The sequence below is a fragment of the Numenius arquata genome, chromosome 4, assembly GCF_964106895.1.
Source record: "Numenius arquata chromosome 4, bNumArq3.hap1.1, whole genome shotgun sequence".
In the NCBI taxonomy this organism is placed as follows: domain Eukaryota; kingdom Metazoa; phylum Chordata; class Aves; order Charadriiformes; family Scolopacidae; genus Numenius; species Numenius arquata.
Window position 1 is genome coordinate 15,801,916 of NC_133579.1, and position 17,781 is coordinate 15,819,696.

At 39.1% G+C, this 17,781-nt stretch overlaps 1 protein-coding gene across 1 annotated transcript; it reads left to right on the forward strand.

Annotated features, from left to right (window-relative positions):
* The first annotated feature begins 426 nt into the window (after positions 1-426).
* LOC141464122 (opsin-5-like) lies at positions 427-17,236 on the forward strand. The gene is made up of 5 exons (XM_074146863.1): positions 427-514; positions 3,663-3,825; positions 5,435-5,562; positions 6,100-6,434; positions 16,634-17,236. Exons 1-5 carry the CDS (start codon positions 427-429, stop codon positions 17,234-17,236), a joined length of 1,317 nt encoding a protein of 438 aa, XP_074002964.1.
* The last annotated feature ends 545 nt before the right edge of the window (positions 17,237-17,781 follow it).

The following is a 17,781-nucleotide window of genomic DNA, read 5'->3' on the forward strand; positions in this document are numbered from 1 at the left end:
TGGTTGAGGTTGGAAGGGACTTCTGGAGGTCTTCTGGCCCAACGTCCGACCCCCCTCCTCAAGCAGAGCCACCTGCAGCCAGTTGCCCAGGACCATGTAGTTTTTTTAAATATCTCCAAGCATAGAGACTCCACAACCTCCCTGGGCAACCTGTGCCAGTCACCCTCACAGTGAAAGTTTCCTGATGTTCAGAGGGAACCTCCTGTGTTTCAGTTTGTGCCCATTGCCTGTTGTCCTAGCTCTGGGCACCACTGAAAAGAGCCTGGCTCCTCCATTCAGGCAAATTAATCGTTAATTCAGAAAATAAAATTAAATTAAATTCTCCCTGTTCTTTCCCCACAAAACAGCTTATAGCCTTGCAGAGAGCTCACATGGTGTCTCTTTGGATACCGAGTTTCTAATACCATGCCCTGGTTTGTTTTTCAGATGGGCCCATCTTTTGAGAACTCGACATTCCAGTCCAAAATAACAGAATCAGCTGATATTGTTGTTGGAATATGTTATATGGTATTTGGTAAGTATGATTTCATGTTATGTGTGTTTATAGAGATTTGGCTGAATTTAATGTGGTAAGGAGACTTGACTGTAAAAGTCAAGTTTCTTTCTGACACAGATTAACTTCTCTATATTCATAAAAAAGGGTAAAAAATAGCATAGAGTAAAATCATTAAAAAGGTTTTTAACCTGTGATTTATGTTAGGTACAAAAACTTTATTCACTATTAGGAATATAAAATGGATAGGAACGCTGGGTTTTGATGCCCTGGCAGTTCTTGGCATTCGCATGATCATTGTTAATTCTAAACAGGAAAGCATAACTTCCATACATGATTGCAAGCCGTAGAACAACACATCCTGACTCCTCATAATGCCTGAAGTAAAATACCAAAAGTCATAATTATAATGTGTCCAGGAAAGGTGCTGGAAAGATCACATTTATGTCTAACATCCAGTCACTGCCTTAGGAAGTGAGATTTCAGGGGAGGTGGCTATGCTATTAAAGAGGAGGCAAATTTATCCTCTATAGTCCTGGTCTGACTGGGGAGAAAAGTCCAGGTCCAATCCTAAAGGTACTTTCAGCATAACCATGAGCCAGAGGCCAGGAAAGGCAGTCCAGACATCTGGTAGAGCAGTGGCCACCCTGGCTAAGTTCAGTCAGTAGGCACAGCTGATGTCTGGTGCTTCAGAAGATGGTCCTGCACCATGGTCATGCACTTGGGTCACAACAACCCCAGGCAGCGCTACAGGCTTGGGGCAGAGTGGCTGGAGAGCTGCCTGGCAGAAAAGGACCTGGGGGTGTTGGTCGACTGTTGGCTGAACATGAGCCAGCAGTGTGCCCAGGTGGCCAAAAAGGCCAACAGCATCCTGGCCTGTATCAGGAATAGCGTGGTGAGTAGGACCCGAGAAGTGATTGTCCCCCTGTACTCGGCACTGGTGAGACCCCACCTCGAGTACTGTGTCCAGTTTTGGGCCCCCTACCACAAGAAGGACATTGAGGTACTGGAGCAGGTCCAGAGAAGGGCAACGAAGCTGGTGAGGGGTCTGGAGAATAGGTCTTACGAGGAGAGGCTGAGGGAGCTGGGGTTGTTCAGTCTGGGGAAGAGGAGACTGAGGGGAGACCTTATCACTCTCTACAAGTACCTGAAAGGAGGCTGTAGAGAGGCGGGGGTCGGTCTCTTCTCCCAAGTTACAGATGATAGGACAAGAGGCAATGGCTTCAAGTTACGCCAGGGAAGGTTCAGGTTAGATATTAGGAAACATTTCTTTACTGAAAGGGTTGTCAGACATTGGAATGGGCTGCCCAGGAAAGTGGTTGAGGCACCATCCCTGGAGGTATTCAAGAGAGGAGTTGACATGGTGCTCAGGGATATGGATTAGTGTTGGGTGGTGTTTTGTGTGTGTTTTTTTGTTTGGTTTTTTTGTTGGGTTTGGTGGTTGGTGGTTTTTTTTTTGTTGTTGTTGTTGTTTTTTTGTTTTGTTTTGGTTTTTTTTTTGTTTTTTTTTTTTTTGTTTGTTTAATCGGTTGGACTAGATGATCTTAAAAGGTCCCTTCCAACCTAGGTGATTCTATGGTGGAAAAGAAAAACACAAAAGCCAAATGAATGCCCTAGTAGGAAAAAAAAATCCTTCTTGGAATTTTCCTTCCCTAAAACAACCAATATAGCCCTGAAGTATGGGACTATTGCAAAACACATATAGCACCATGTCTTTTATCCCCATTGACTGTCAATAAATATTGGCATCCTAATGGTTTCAAAGATTAACATATTTTTTCAACATTTTGATTGAAAAACTAAAATGAATGTAGGCCTATTTCTTTTAGAGTATAGCAGTATATGGATAGTTGAGTTTGAGAGGAGACTTATAGCCTGGCTGGACACTGCATATCAATTTAGAGGCTCCTGAATTTGCAGAGCTGGTTCATCTAATGATAAGGTAATTTTTCATCAGAAACCTCATGCTGTTTTTCTCCTGCCATATGGACTTGAAATTTTCTGGTGTAGCTTTATTTTTGGTTTTGGTGTTTTCTATGTGCTATCGAAACCAAATAAGATGCAGACCTCTTTACTGACAACACTTCTGATAAAACAGTGAAAATTTCATTTATGTCTGTCTCACGTTCTCCTCTCCCATCTTTGTTCAGCTAGTCATGCAGCATAGTATTGCCTCATAACTTTCTTCTTAACTTTCTCTTTAATTTTCTCTTTCTGGATCCCATGACAAGCAGCCATGCTCAGATTTGGTAAAGCATTGCTTTTTCCAAAGGTGTACAGGAACCACAGTGAGGTCCACAAAAGCACTTGGTCTCTCTTCAACAGCTTGATTTCATATGGCGTTAATTAAGGGAGCCTTCCATTCATTAGGCATTCCTATGTTCCTGACCCTCTGAAGCTTATGTTTGGAAGTTATGTGCTTGTGTGTCTATAAAAGGATGCCTCAAACTCCTTCTGTTTTTTGACTGTTGTCTGACCTTCTAAACTGATGGTCATCTAACTCTTATCTAACTCTATGTATCCATTGTAGGTTTTAATCCTGATAGTTTAAAGGTAGAGAGCCAATTGCTTGTTTTCTGCTAGACTACTTGCAGCCACCTCAAGTTTCTTGGCAGGTCTCATAGTAAAAACAGCATTCCCAAAGAAAATAGTTCTATCTATACATAGCAGAGACATGACTTAACTACATTTTTCTCTTTCATGGATAATTCAACATTCTTGCCATATTGCCTATTATTACTAGGATCTATAACAGGCACCTCTTAGAAAATGCCCCAAAGAGAAAGGAAGAAGGGTTGGTGAATCGAGAGCTCTAGACCTGGAGCTGGGAAAATGTATGCAGTGCCAGATGGATATTGGCTCTGGCTTAATTAGTGCCAGCGTCCTACAGGGGAAATGTTTTTTTTGCAGGTCAGTTAAATGAATGAATAAAATTATTCATTAGAACTTTGTAGACAGTTTGATAGACAAAACAGGAAGAAGCCAGGAAGAATGACAAAAAATCTTTTTTAAAAAATTGAAATATAAAGAAGAGAAAAAAAAAATATTAAAAAGCAACAAGTTTATCTGATAAATGCTAGCTATGATGACAACACCTTATTCCTGTGCAGTAGAAAAAAAAGGCATGGCAGAAAGAGACTTTCTCTTCATATCTTGTGTTTCTCTGCAGGAATATTCTCCTTGTGTGGGAACAGTATTCTCCTATGTGTCTCCTACAAGAAAAAGAATTTGTTGAAACCAGCAGAATACTTCATTATTAACCTTGCCATCAGTGACCTTGGTATGACTCTGACATTGTACCCTCTAGCTGTAACCTCCAGCCTTTCACACAGGTTTGTTCACTATGCACGTGATATTTAACATCCTCCACAGGCTCTGGAGGTCAGTGTCAGTGATGAAGGCTCAATTACTCTGCCGCTTTGCTTGCCATAAAAGTGAGAATTAATTAGAGGGAGTGAGAGAAGTATGCTCTGTAACAGCAGCTTTATGGACTGCTGGTGTTAGTTAGCATTCATGTCTATTTGAGGTCACTATCTTCCTGATTTCTGCAGGGCTGAGAAGATTTGTTTTTTCCCAAACACCCACTTCCTACTACTTTTGCTCTTCATGAGTAGTGTTATTCAAGTGATGCTGAAATGCTTTGTTTTTTTTTTTTCAGTTGGACAGTGAAATTTGGTACCATTAAAAGAAAACCCTGAATTTACTTATGATCTCCAAAAGTAGTTAGTGGTAAGGATGAGGCACAGAAATGTAATGTTCTGGGTTAATTTTTAGGCCAACACTCTGAATTTAGAACTTTTCCCTTCCTTCTCCACTTCTCTTTATCCACATGAATTCAACCTTATGTCATTGTGCAAGATCTATTTTTTGTGGTGCTCTTTTAAAGTTTGGGAGGCTTAGAAGACTCATACTAGACCTCGGACAGTATTTGTACAACCCAGGCAGTATGAAAGTGTTTGAGAGAAGGGAACTAGATAGAAAACGTGAAGGAAGATCAGAACTGGTTGTTTTGCTGTTCTCCATGGTTTGGGATACTATAGGATGGTATTTGTAATATTTTGGTCTATCCCAGCTGCAGAACGTCCCACAACTGCACAGATGTGAATATGCAGTGCTGATTTGGCTTCCCAAAACACTTTACTGAGAAACTTAGGAATGTGTGTTTAATAGCATAATTAAGTAGAATATATTTAACAAAAGAGACAGAGAATACCTCACCCAACATAACCCCTGGGTAATTTTTTCTCTTCAGTTAACCAAAATAAAAAAAAGTATTTGATTTGATGTGAAAAAATCTCTCTGTCCTCCCATCTAGTTTTCCCTCATTTTGGCATCAAAATAAAAAGTAAGATAAAAACATCCAGTAAGTACTCAGTTTTTACCACATTGCTTTCTGTGTTAAAATACTGCTAAATATATTGACTTCTGATGTCTTCAAAATCTAGAATAGGCCTTTTGATAACTGCTGCTACAAATACTGCTGGGGTCTGAATAGAAAGGGAGGAGGTATAGTGATTCAGATCAAAATTTTATTCTGGAGAACCTTCATAAGAGAATGTGTTGATTTTGACGATGTTGATTTAAAAATATACATAAAGATAGCAGAAATAACAATAAGTTATATTATTTTATGACCTAGGCCTACTAGTGACAAGCATTCTGATTTTTCTTTTCAGAGTTGTTATTGTTAAGATACACTGCTGTGTTTTATAAAAAGGCTTAAATGTGTATCATAAAAATAAAGCAGGACATGATTACTTTACTGGCTGTAAGTTTTTCAAATAATGTCTTTTGTAGTTGATCATTGACCAACAAATAATTTAATCATGCAGTTTTATTGAATTTTTAAGGTTACAACTGTAAATATATTTCTACCAATTTGTATTACATTTAAGAAAGAAGGATAGCATCTAAGAATTAACTTTCTTGGTTATTTGCCAGCTGGCTGTATGGGAAACAGATTTGCTTGTTCTATGCATTTTGTGGGGTGCTGTTTGGGATCTGCAGTCTCTCAACACTGACATTACTGAGCACTGTGTGCTGCCTCAAAATTTGTTTTCCAGCTTATGGTAAGCTAATGTTTCTGTCTTAAATTACTCAATTTTTCATGTGAACATAGACCACCGTTGCTGGATTGCATATCCTAGAGGGTATTTTTATAGAAGAGGTTTTTTCACATCCAGCCAAACAATTCTTATTTCTGTGATCATTGATAATTAACGATAGGGCTAGATATTTGCAATTGATTACTTCTAAGCTTTTTTAAGTCAGGGTGATAATTTGGAAACATGGAACAAGCGTTCCAATCTGAAAGCAAGGCTGGCCTGAATAAGTTAATTTTTCAGAGTTTATTGCTACATTTTGATAGAGATTTTTTCATATAGATTTATTTTGTGCTAAGTATCTTAAATGTATCAGAGAATTCAGCTACCTATTTTTTTTGGTAGATTGTGAACCATGCCATATTCTTACAAACCTTCAATATGCTGTAATTATTTGGAACACCTATGAAAGTTATCCATCTTAATTACCTTGCTGAGCTGCCTGCATATGGGAAACTCCATGCAGACTTGGCAACCGTGCTGATCTTGTTTTGTGTCTTCCAGGGAACAGGTTCAGGAGAGAACATGGACAAATCTTGATAGCCTGTGCTTGGACTTACGCAGGAGTTTTTGCCTGTTCTCCCCTAGCTCACTGGGGAGAATACGGAGCGGAGCCCTATGGCACTGCCTGCTGCATTGACTGGCGTTCCACCAATGAAAGTGCCGTGGCCATGTCTTACACCATAGTCCTCTTTGTTTTCTGTTTTATTCTTCCTTGCGGAGTAATTGTCACTTCCTACTCTCTTATTCTGGTAACTGTGAAAGAATCCAGGAAGGCAGTGGAACAGCACATCTCCGGCCCCATCAGGATGACCAATGCACAAACCATTACTGTCAAGGTATTTGCAAGTTGGCACAGCTGTGCAGCACTATTTGAGGACCAAGAAAATTTTTGAGGAGGGAATAAAGATGGAAAAGAAAATTGGTCCTTGCTGCGTTTTCATTTCAGACAACAGTACTGTCTTGTGCAGAGTCACTGCATGGCAATGAGTTACTAAATAAGCAAACAGTAGCTGTGTTGTTTCTGGAAAGTGGAAATTAAGCTCACAGAGCTTCATTACTTGTGAAAATTAAGATTTCAGATTTTTGATCAAAAGGAAGGTTAAAAATTAGAGCGCTGTGTAGAAGTGAGTTTGGGTCTCACACTCTTGAACCATTGCTTATGAAAGCCAGTCTGGTTTTAAGTGGCTGAATTCTGTTTGCCCAGCTGCAGACACCTGAGGAGATCCAGGCTTAAGCTTTCTATCATTAAAGATTTTAAATAGTATTGTAGAGATCAAACTCTCTTGTCTATAACTGAACTGTCCTTTCCAGGAGAATATCAGCATATATTTTTTTAATAGACCAAAAAATAATAAGAGGAACTTTGCAGCTGACATTAGGTGTGTTTCACCTAATGTACCTCTTGAAAGATATGAATGTTAACTCTTGACTCTATTAATAATCTTCATTGAGAAAATATTTGGTTTTTTCTTGATTTCAATGAATCCTTCGCTCATTTCTTTAGTCATTTATTTCACATGTCCTTCTAAGTATCTTCCTCACCACCCTTCAGTTTTCTGCTTGGAATCGTCTTTGGTCCTTATCTTCTCTCTCTGTTCAGGAATATGGTGACTCTCATTTGCAAATACAATTGGGTATCTCACAGATCTGCTTCTGTATAGATGATCTGCTTTCTGTTTTTCATGCTAACAAACTTGGTCTTTCTCTGACATTTCTCTTCAGATTACCAAGTGCAGTGTAGCTGCACTAGACATCTTAATCTGCCCCGTCTCTCCCTTTGAGCATCTTGGTTTTGAACACCGTGGAAAACATCATCGTCCTGTCTACTGCATGGTCTTTTAACCTAAATATCTTCCTCAATCCAAGCAGTTTAAGAACTAAAGAGTTATGTCCACATCTTACTTACTCCTTCCTTTTAATAACTCTCAGATAGAACATTTCCCAACTAAAGTATGTTCCTGCCACACTCCTGGATATTCTGTAGACTTTCTTAAGTCTTCCATTTAACTACAGGATACTATCCTTTAACTCTTTAATTAACTTTTAAAACTCTTCATAGCTTATCCTAATTGACTTCTACATTCTTGTTCAGTGAGACCAAGAAGCTGTTTATATTGTACGCTCACAACACTCAGAAATGCATATGCATGTTCAATGCTACTTGTCATTCTTATGAGATTCTCCTAATAAACACTGGCAAAATGAAAACAATATCACCTTTGAAACTTCTTTTGTGATGTTAACACAAAAAGTCATGCTGGGATATCATACAAATTGATATTGGTTGGGCTGCTTGAACACCAGGAAAAATGCTTATCATGTACTGACAAGTATTTCTTCTTTTTCTTCCTAGATTTTTTTCTCCTCAAAATTGCTCTGATCTTCACTGTTAGACTGTAAACTCTGAGTTACTCTGAGACTACTTATCATCTGCAGAGATTCTCACCCTAGAATAACAATAATACAAATAACAAATAGTTATACATTATAATCCCTTGGAGACATCTGCTAAGGGGATGGTATAAGTCAAACTCATAAAAGCAGAAAGAAGAGACATTTTTTTGTTTTTCCTTAAAAAACTCTGTTAAAATAGTCCACCACAAACATGTCATTTTTGTGGTGTACTTGGAATGATTATTTGTTGAACTGTAGTTCTTCCTGCTGGATTTGAGCTGCAATACACCCTACCTTGTAGTTCTTGTCAAATTAGAGATAGATTATAGCCCATTATCCTCTGGCCTTTTCCATCCTACCTCTGATACCAGGTCACTCTAACTTAGGAGTCCTGGTCAGGTTTGGCCTGTGCCTCTACCTTCTGATCCAGGTTCAGCTGAAGTGCTTGGACATTGCTTTTGTCTGGAAAAGCTAAATCCAGAAAATGACTTGGGCATTTAAAATGGGACTTAAACACTTAAGAATCTAGCTAAGCCCAGAAATATGATTGTGGAAGCTTTTGCTTGGCAGCTGCTTATGCTTTGAGGCTCCAAGAAAATGCCACAGGTTCCTCTGTAAGTGTAAAGGTTTCCCAAGTTCCTGGAGTTTAATCTGTGTTGCCCTGCACACTAAGTGGCTGTCTCTTTCCTTAAACATATTAATATACCAGGCCATAGCATTCAATTTAGGCCCACTTTGGTCTATTTGTTTATTAGTAATTGAATATTTTTATATAAAAAAAAAAACAATAAAATACAGATAACATTCACTATCATTAATCTACTTCCCCTGTTAAAAGATCTGCCTGTAGTGTTTTACTCTGTGCTATCTAAGAATGACAATTGCAAGACTTTTAGAAAATGTAATGGGAGCTGTATAGCGCTATCAGTGCTTTCTGCTTGTGAATTTGCAAGGTTGGCTAACTACTGATATTGCTTTTATTATTACATAGTGCCATAAAAATCAATTATAATGCATACAGAGGACGCTATTGTTCTCATGTGATCTCTTCACAGGTGAATGGGTTTGCCAGCTTCTGGAGAAAATGTGGTCTGAGTATACAGATAAAACAGATAAATTTTATGACTGTGAGTAGAGATGTAGATGTAGAAAACTGTGTGTTCTCCAGGAGTTCCTGGGGATTAAACCATTTCAGAAACACATCCTAGTTCTCCCTAGATGTTGCAGGAGCAAAACCACCATGAGTGTGACTTCATGTCTCATCAAATATTTGTCCAAATACCATCTCTGAATTGTCTGCAGTACATTCAATTTAAATTGTGAGGAGTAAGTCTTTGGCCCAGTATATTGTGTTCAGATTTTTGTTCTGATTCAGACTTTGTGGATGACCTTGGACAAAACTGCTAAGCTGCTTTCCATTATACTTGAGAAGTCATGGCAGTCTGGTGAAGTTCCCTCTGACTGGAAAAGGGAAAACATAGCCCCCATTTTCAAAAAGGGAAAAAAGGAAGACCCAGGGAGCTACAGGCCATTCAGTCGCACCTCTGTGCCCGGCAAGATCATGGAGCAGATCCTCCTGAAATCTCTGCTATGGCACGTGGAAAATAAGGAGGTGACTGGTGACAGCTGACGTGGTTTCACCAAGGGCAAATCGTGCCTGACAAATTTGGTGGCCTTTAACGATATTGCCACAGCATTGGTAGACAAGGGCAGAGCAACAGATATCATCTACATGGACTTATGCAAAGTATTTGACACTGTCGACACCTTGGTCTCAAAATTGGAAAGTCATGGGTTTGGTGGATAAGGAACTGGCTGAGTGGCCGCACTCAAAAGGTTGCAGTCAACTGCTCAATGTCCAAGTGGAAACCAGTGATGTTCTTCAGCGGTGTTCCTCACGTGTTGGAACTGGGACCAGTGTTGTTTAACATCTTTGTCGGAGACATGGACAGAGGTATTGAGTGCACCCTCAGCAAGTTTGTTGATGACATCAAGCTGTGTGGTGCAGTGGACACGCTGGAGAGAAGTGATGCCATCCAGAGGGACTTGGACAGGCTTGAGAGGTGGGGCTGTGCAAACCTCATGAAGTTCAACCAAGCCAAGTGCAAGGTCCTGCACCTGGGACAGGGCAATTCCAGGCACAGATACAGGTTGGGCAGAGAATGGCTGGAGAGAAGCCCTGAGGAGAAGGACTTAGGAGTGTTGGTGGATGAGAAGTTCAACATGAGCTGGCAATGTGCGCTGGCAGCCCAGAAAGCCAACTGCATCCTGGGCTGCATCAAAAGAAGCGTGGCCAGCAGGTCGCAGGAGGTGATTCTGCCCCTATACTCTGCTCTCATGAGACCCCACCTGCAGTACTGCGTCCAGCTTCCAACACAGGAAGGAAAGGGTCCAGCAGAGGGTCAGAAAGGTGGTCAGATGGCTGGAGCACCTCTCCTATGAAGACAGGCTGAGAGAGCTGGGGTTGTTCAGCCTGGAGAAGAGAAGGCTCCAGGGAGACTTTGTAGCGGCCTTCCAGTACCTGAAGGGGGCCTACAGGAGAGATGGAGAGGGACTCTTTATCAGGGAGTGTAGCGATAGGATGAGGGGTAATGGGTTTAAATTGAAAGAGGGGAGATTTAGGTTAGATACTAGGAAGAAATTCTTTACTGTAAGGGTGGTGAGGCACTGGAACAGGTTGCCCAGAGGAGCTGTGGATGCCCCATCCCTGGAAGTGTTCAAGGCCAGGCTGGATGGGTCTTTGAGCAACCTGCTCTAGTGGGAGGTGTCCCTGCTCATGGCAGGGGGGTTGGAACTCGATGATCTTTAAGGTCCCTTCCAACTCTAACCATTCTATGATTCTATGAAATCTCCTGGTACTCAACTTCTATTTATTTGTGGCTTTAATTTGTGATACCTCTGAAGCACCTGATTTAAAACAACGAAGTATCATTTGGCTGAAAAAGAGAAGGTTGAATAATTTTGGGCAGTAGCAATTAGATAGCATTAAAAGTATTTCCCCCTATTTTTGCAAGACAGTTAAAGAAGAATTACCTTTATCTTGCACAACTCAACACCGTGAAGCTGGGCAGATACAGTGAGATGCTCTTTCTAAGTATGTACAAAAGAATAAGTGAACAAGATAATTCCAGATTGCTTAAAAAATGCTGCCAAAGGTCTGTTTCAAGGTCTTGAGAGCAGAGAAATCATTGGAAAGAGGCCCATTGACTTGTCTTAGAGCAGACACTAATATGAATCAGGTGTTTTTTTCTGAACCATAGTACTGTAACAGTAGTTTACTGTTTTTACATTTTTTACTCTTTTGTGCTTGGTTGAATGAAAGGAGGAGTAAAATTCATTACATGAATTTTCAAAGCTTAGCCTGTGAATTTCTAATTTCTTTTACTTCTCTATTTTAGCAATGCATTGGCTCACTAGCTTATTATTTTGCAGAAAAACAAGGTAGAGGTTGTAATAGTCCCTTGAGGCATAGAAAATCAGTGGAATTAATTTGCTGCTTATAAGCATGCATTTGGACTAAGTCTCATAGATTTTGAAAATGGTTGCATTTAGCCTGTCAGAAACAATTTGTAGGAAAAACTTTCTGTTCTCAGCAGAATAGCTTTACCTGTAGCAATTCCTTAAAAAGTGAAAGGAAAGAAGAGAGTATCATTTTATTGGCTTTGTCATAGCTTTATCTGATTACTTTCTGAGAGCCCATTTCTCCTTCTTTGCAGCCCCTGGGAACTGAGAATCCTTTGAGTGTGCTGCAATAAACATATCCCATAAATAAATTGAGAGAAGTTTAGCACTTGCTGCAAATATTCTTTTCTGTTTTGCAGATAAGAATGAATTTGGCTGCCAATGTAAGCAAAAGTTTCTACAGAAGAGATAAATGATGGACAATACATGATTCAGAAGAAGGACAAAATGCAGTCCACTCGATTTAAATGACATCATCTCAGGAAGGCTTGATTCTTCTAATTTATTAATGCTCAAGTCTTCCTATTCTAAACTTTTTTGCAATATATTTCATAAGAAGCAGTATTCCGAACTCTCTTGGTTATTCCAGTGAAGTAGTGCTGTGAGCTGTTGAGTCTGAAACTGTAGGCAGGTGCTAAAACAGTAACATACATGCTGAGCTGTAGGTGCTACGGGCTGAATGATTTAAAGCATCTACATGGTTTCCATTAAAGCTTGCTGAAATTACACACTACATGACAGATATATAGTTAATTCAATATTTATATATGTTATAATTAAAAAGCAAGCCTGCTGTGTAATTATTATACTGTTATCTAAACATGGCATCTATTAGAAGTTTGCAGTTACAGCTCCATGCTGGGCTATGACAAGGTAAGAAAATGATCAGAAATTACTCCTTAACACTCATAATTTTTTACCTATATTTAAATTTTAACTTGCTATTTGAAATCCTGGTTGATGTAAACCAGTGTTGAATTCTTAGAGCCGCCTAGTATCACAGGTGTAAAGTACATATTTGTTTCCTTGAATTTTAGAGCCCAGGAAAATTATTTTATTGTGGAAACAAACGTCACTAGAATGCAAAGGAGCTGGTATTATTAGATGCTGCAGGAGTGCAAACCCAGAAAACCGTGAACCCACTTGATGGTCACTTTGATGAGAAAATGTGTTAGAAGTTTCCACGGATATGTGCAGTTATGAAAAGATAACTCATAGAGCCGAAGCTGTTTTTCTCTCTATTTCCATAATAACATAAAGACATTACAGAGAATCCATTATAGTTCATCAAAATCATCTTCCTATTAACACTAAGGAGTTTTGGATTGTAAGCCTTTGATTGCACTTGCTACAAACTATAATGAGTTACTTAGTGCCTTCTGGAATAGTTTCCATCACAGCTAAATTTTTTTAGGCTTTTATATGAGGCCTGCACATATTTTTCTAAGTCACATAGTTACATTAATCTGCCACATAACTTTATGCTGGTTTTCCTTGTGTTCTCTCCAGGCTCGGTTTGCTGTTACTGCAGTTTTAGCAGCTGTATATTATAGGCTGAGGCTAAAATTAAGCACTATGTCTCTCCTTCACTTTAATGAGAGATGCGGGCTCAAGTCCAGAGTGAAATTATGAAAAGGCTCGACCCAGTCCTCCCTGGGTCTCATTGTGCAGTGATGTACAGGTGACTGTTGCCACAGGTGGTATCACCTTCACAGGAGGAAATCCAAAGCCAGAACTGACATCTCTCCATCAAGTATAGAATAAAGATGACTGAGTGAAGAGTGAAATGGGGTGATTGACCCATCTCATAGTGTGAAAGTTATATTCACTTATAAACAGTTCTTGTTGGTGTACGTAGTTGATGTGTGGCCTTTGTGAGATAATGAAATGAAATAAAAGAATGTACAGATCACTTATTCTGAACAACATTTTCTGGGACAAAATGAGCCCATCACTGGAAATAACCTACCTGAGGCAAAAGTAAAGGTTTATTTTCTGACATATTGACACAATTCTAGTTAGTTATTGAGGGTTGAATAACAGAAGTGATATCGCTTCTGTTTCTATCGTGCTACCTACAGTTTTAAGTAGCCTTTGGCCACTTTATTGGGCACTGAATTAAGAAAGTTTTTTTGAAAATGATCAGCAAAGTTGAAATATGATCCAGCAGGAAAAAAGGAATGCTCACTCACAAGTACTCTGTCCCTTACAGTGAAAGAGCTTGTGAAAAAGATTATTTTTCCTTCAAAACTTTTCTGTTACCATCTTTGACCAGTTTATATTCAGGTAATTGAAATCCCTTATTACGGCTTACTTGTTATTTCGTTGTCTCTATTTTCAGTGGATGTACTGGAACAGTGTACATTCAATAAACTTTTTTTGATCATTTTAGGAAAACTGCCCACTGCAACTTGCCTGTGTAGTATTTCAGAGGTAGCTAAGATACAGTTATACAAACACACCATGTCTCCAAGAAAGTGGAGACACAAGGACATGTTTTTGAAGGCATAGTGTGCCTATGCAATGGTCCCCCATTTGTTGTCCTTATGCAGTTCTGCTGTGGTTCTTCTCTGCCCACAGAAACACAAAGGTGTCCTTTGGTTTGGCCCTTTGGTGAATTTCTTATGAGTGTTCACAAAGTTGCCCCACATCTGTCCCAATAAAGTTCTCCTCTTTTCTTGTGCATATGAAAATATTGATGTTCTTCACTATCTTGTGTTGGTATCACTGGTTAGCCCACTCCTCATACCTGTCTTTTGGAACCATGTCGGTCATTTTGTTGATCTTAAGGAGATGGAGGTACTTCATCAAGCACTTGGCTTGAAACTTCTGACCATGGATAGAGAATGTTAAGTCTTTTCGAGCTCGGTTGCATTGAACTCTAGAATTCTCAATATGTGTCATGACAATATAAATAATAATAACAAGGTCTCTTTCTACATTCATGTATGTATACGTTGATATGCTTAAATATCTCCAAGGGAGTTCCTTTTGCTTAATTGTGCTCCATTAAAAGTTTGTTGTCTTATGTATATCTTCAAAATTGTCAGTGTCAAAGACCTGAGAGCAATCTATCACACCTGTTTTAGACATAGATCTTTGAATGATATCAATTACTTTCAGGAGATATGTCTCTCTTTCCTTTGACATTATAAAGAACCTGGCCAGGCTTAGATTTAGCATATAAATTTTTGGATAGCTCAGGTTATGCAAGGTTAAACCACCTTGCTCTAGAAATTGTATTGATGCAGTTCAGGAAGTTGGCTGAGAGCTTCTTGAAAATATGTGCCAAACGTCTTTTCATGGGAACAATATAAAGCCTATCACAATCCCAAAGATTAATTGCTAACATAAATAAGCCATCTGGGAAGCGCACCGATTGATTTTTAATGTCAATTTCTTCTTAATGGGATTCTGAAGGGTCAAGGCATATTACTTCCCACAGAGACTGCTTTTTGTTTCAGTCTTGAATACTGGCCACAGATAGTTTACAGAGATTACAAAATTCGTGCATGTAGCACCAGCACATCCATAGATAGAGCCAGTCCTTCAGCTGATGTACAGAAATAGAATTCAATGGAAACAAAGAGAAAATTTAATTTCTTGTGGATTTGCATCTTCATCATTTCTTAACTAGTCTCATTCTATCAAAATGTCTTGGTTCTCAATTCTGTCAAATGACTTTAACTTTGGACTTCAGGTGAGCTCTGACAGGTTAGAAATTTAAATGATTATCACCCATAAATGGGAAATTTCTCCTGTGTCGCTATTACTATAGTATATGGCTTTCTAGAGACACACAAACTCATAAACAAATTTTAGCCTAATAGAAAAAAGTTAAATGCCACAGACATTCCTCATAAAACTCGTGGTATATATTTCTTGGCAATCACCATGCATTTCTTCTTGCAAAATAAAATTTGTGAGACTATTAAAATTAAGGAGAAAATAATAGCGTCTGGAGGACCTCTCTATGCCTTAAAAGAGTCTGATGTACGTTCCTCTGATGTTAGCGCTCAGGGCCTCTTTCACTCTCACTCTGAACACAGCAATGTCATCTCTTTTAATAAAACACCCCATGATTTTTACAACCTTGAATCTAGAGCTAGAGCTTCCCTGAGAGAGGTGGTGGATTTGCAGTTCACTGAGCTAGTTAGCAGCTCTGCACTCCCGCTTGCAGAGGGCAGCTCAGGCAGGTGGCACAATCAGCAGCTGAAAAAAAAAAAGTACTTTCCTAATGTATTTTCTTCTGTCCCTTGGATCCAATACTGCTCTAAATTGGGCTTCCTTATTTGGAAGCATGTACTTTTGACAAGAATAGACTTATGAAGCTTCTTCAAGAACGTGAATATTCTTGTTTCTATCTCTAAGATATATGTGCACTTCCGTTATTAACAGTGCCTAGAATGTTGCCCAGCAGGTTAGTCTTCCTATACGTGCTGATTCTTACTGTTTACTTTAGATTTTTTGAGGTTTATGTTTATTGCAGATCTGATATTTATTCTTGCATTTTACATATCTCTGTGACAACTTATACAAAAAAACCTGTTGGTTTTGTTTGGCGTTTGAGATATTTTTGGTTTTGGGTTTGGGTTTTTTTTGTTTGTTTTTTAAAAAGGCCTATCAAGGATTTCCTTATAGAGTTTATTAGGACAAACAATTGTGCAGTAGTAGTTAACTTAAATTCATTAATTTGATTCACTTTAAGAATTAATGCATTTTTCTGCTGTCAGATGCCTGTGTGTGGCTCCAGTTGAGCACCGACAGTAAACTTATGGAAGACATTCTGCAGTCAGAAAAACTAGTATTATTCTTAAATTAGACAACAGATAGAAATGGCTTTGAAGTCCAGACAAGCATTTTCCCAGAATGGTATCTTTTTCTTTAGGTTGGTTTCCTTTTTGGTCTAAAAAGCGTTTTCACAACACTTTAATGAAGAGAAAGAGAAGAAGTGTAGGAGCTGATACATTTTAACTCTGAAAGGTTCAGGTAGATCTAAGTTTCTGACAGAGTTAAGTTGCTAGAAAAATATGCATTTGGAGAGCAGTCGAGGTATGACGGAAGACTTGGGGAGACTTTTAACAAAGGGGTTCATTCAGGTGGTATTTTTATGCATATTTTGGTGGCTATTTTTCTCATGTATTTTTTTAACTCGGTGTTTTCTCTTTTTCTCTGCAAGCTGAGTGTTGCTGTGTGCATTGGATTTTTTGTTGCCTGGAGCCCTTATGCCATCATTGCCATGTGGGCAGCTTTTGGATCAATAGATAAGATTCCTCCGTTAGCCTTTGCTGTGCCAGCTGTCTTTGCAAAGTCCTCCACACTCTACAATCCAGTTATCTATCTCCTCCTGAAGCCCAGTTTCCGAAACACCATCACCAAAGATTTCAAATTTTTTCATCAGTTCTGTATCAGTTGTTTTTCTGCCAAGGCACCGCAGAACTACAGATCAACTTTGAACACAAGCCTGAGAACATTTAAGGGCAAAAATGAATCCAGCTGTAATTCTCTGCCAATTGTGGAAGAATGTTCTTATTTCCCTTGTGAAAAGCGCAGTGATACTTTTGAATGCTTTCAAAGCTATCCAAAATGCTGCCAGGAGAGGCTAAGCACTACGGAATGCCCTCCTCGAGAAACTGTGTCCTTGGAGAGCAACCTCCAAGCAAAAATGGCCAATAAGAAGTCAGTAAAGGTGGTTGTGCAGGGAGAAAAAAGCACTGAAACTGATACCTTGGAAATCACCTTGGAAGCAGTACCTGTGCATCATACATTTACAGACCTCTAGAGCTGCTTGCATGAAGCCCTCTAACACTACTATTGTCATACTGGATTTATGAATGTGACTTTTTCTAAAAAGTCCTTCTGCTACCCCATTTTCTGTACTATTTTACTGTCTTTTCTCATACTCTTTGATGGGACACGTGCTACAGCATGGACATGCTATAAATGCTGTCTGACTCTTGCCATACTGACTTCAGTATGTTGTGCTAATTGTGGTTTCATCATGCACTATGTCAGACAAAGCGTCTCTGAATTTCATAACATCCTTTTACTCCATTTTAAAGAGAATACACTAAACATATTGAGAGGTAAAGGGTTATTACCCTTTCTAGAAATAATTCAATGTAGAGTTTCAAAAGGACAAGCTCATGCTGGTTTAATTGTTAAAGCAACTGAAAAGGTAAATGCTAACTGAAATGCCTGTTTTCCACAAACTGGTGTTCAATGACCACATATGTTGCATTTTCTGGGAGGTATAGGTGATTTTGTTCCTTGCTTTGAGATGAACAGGCAGGTTCTGACATTGTTCCACACAAATGACATCAAAAT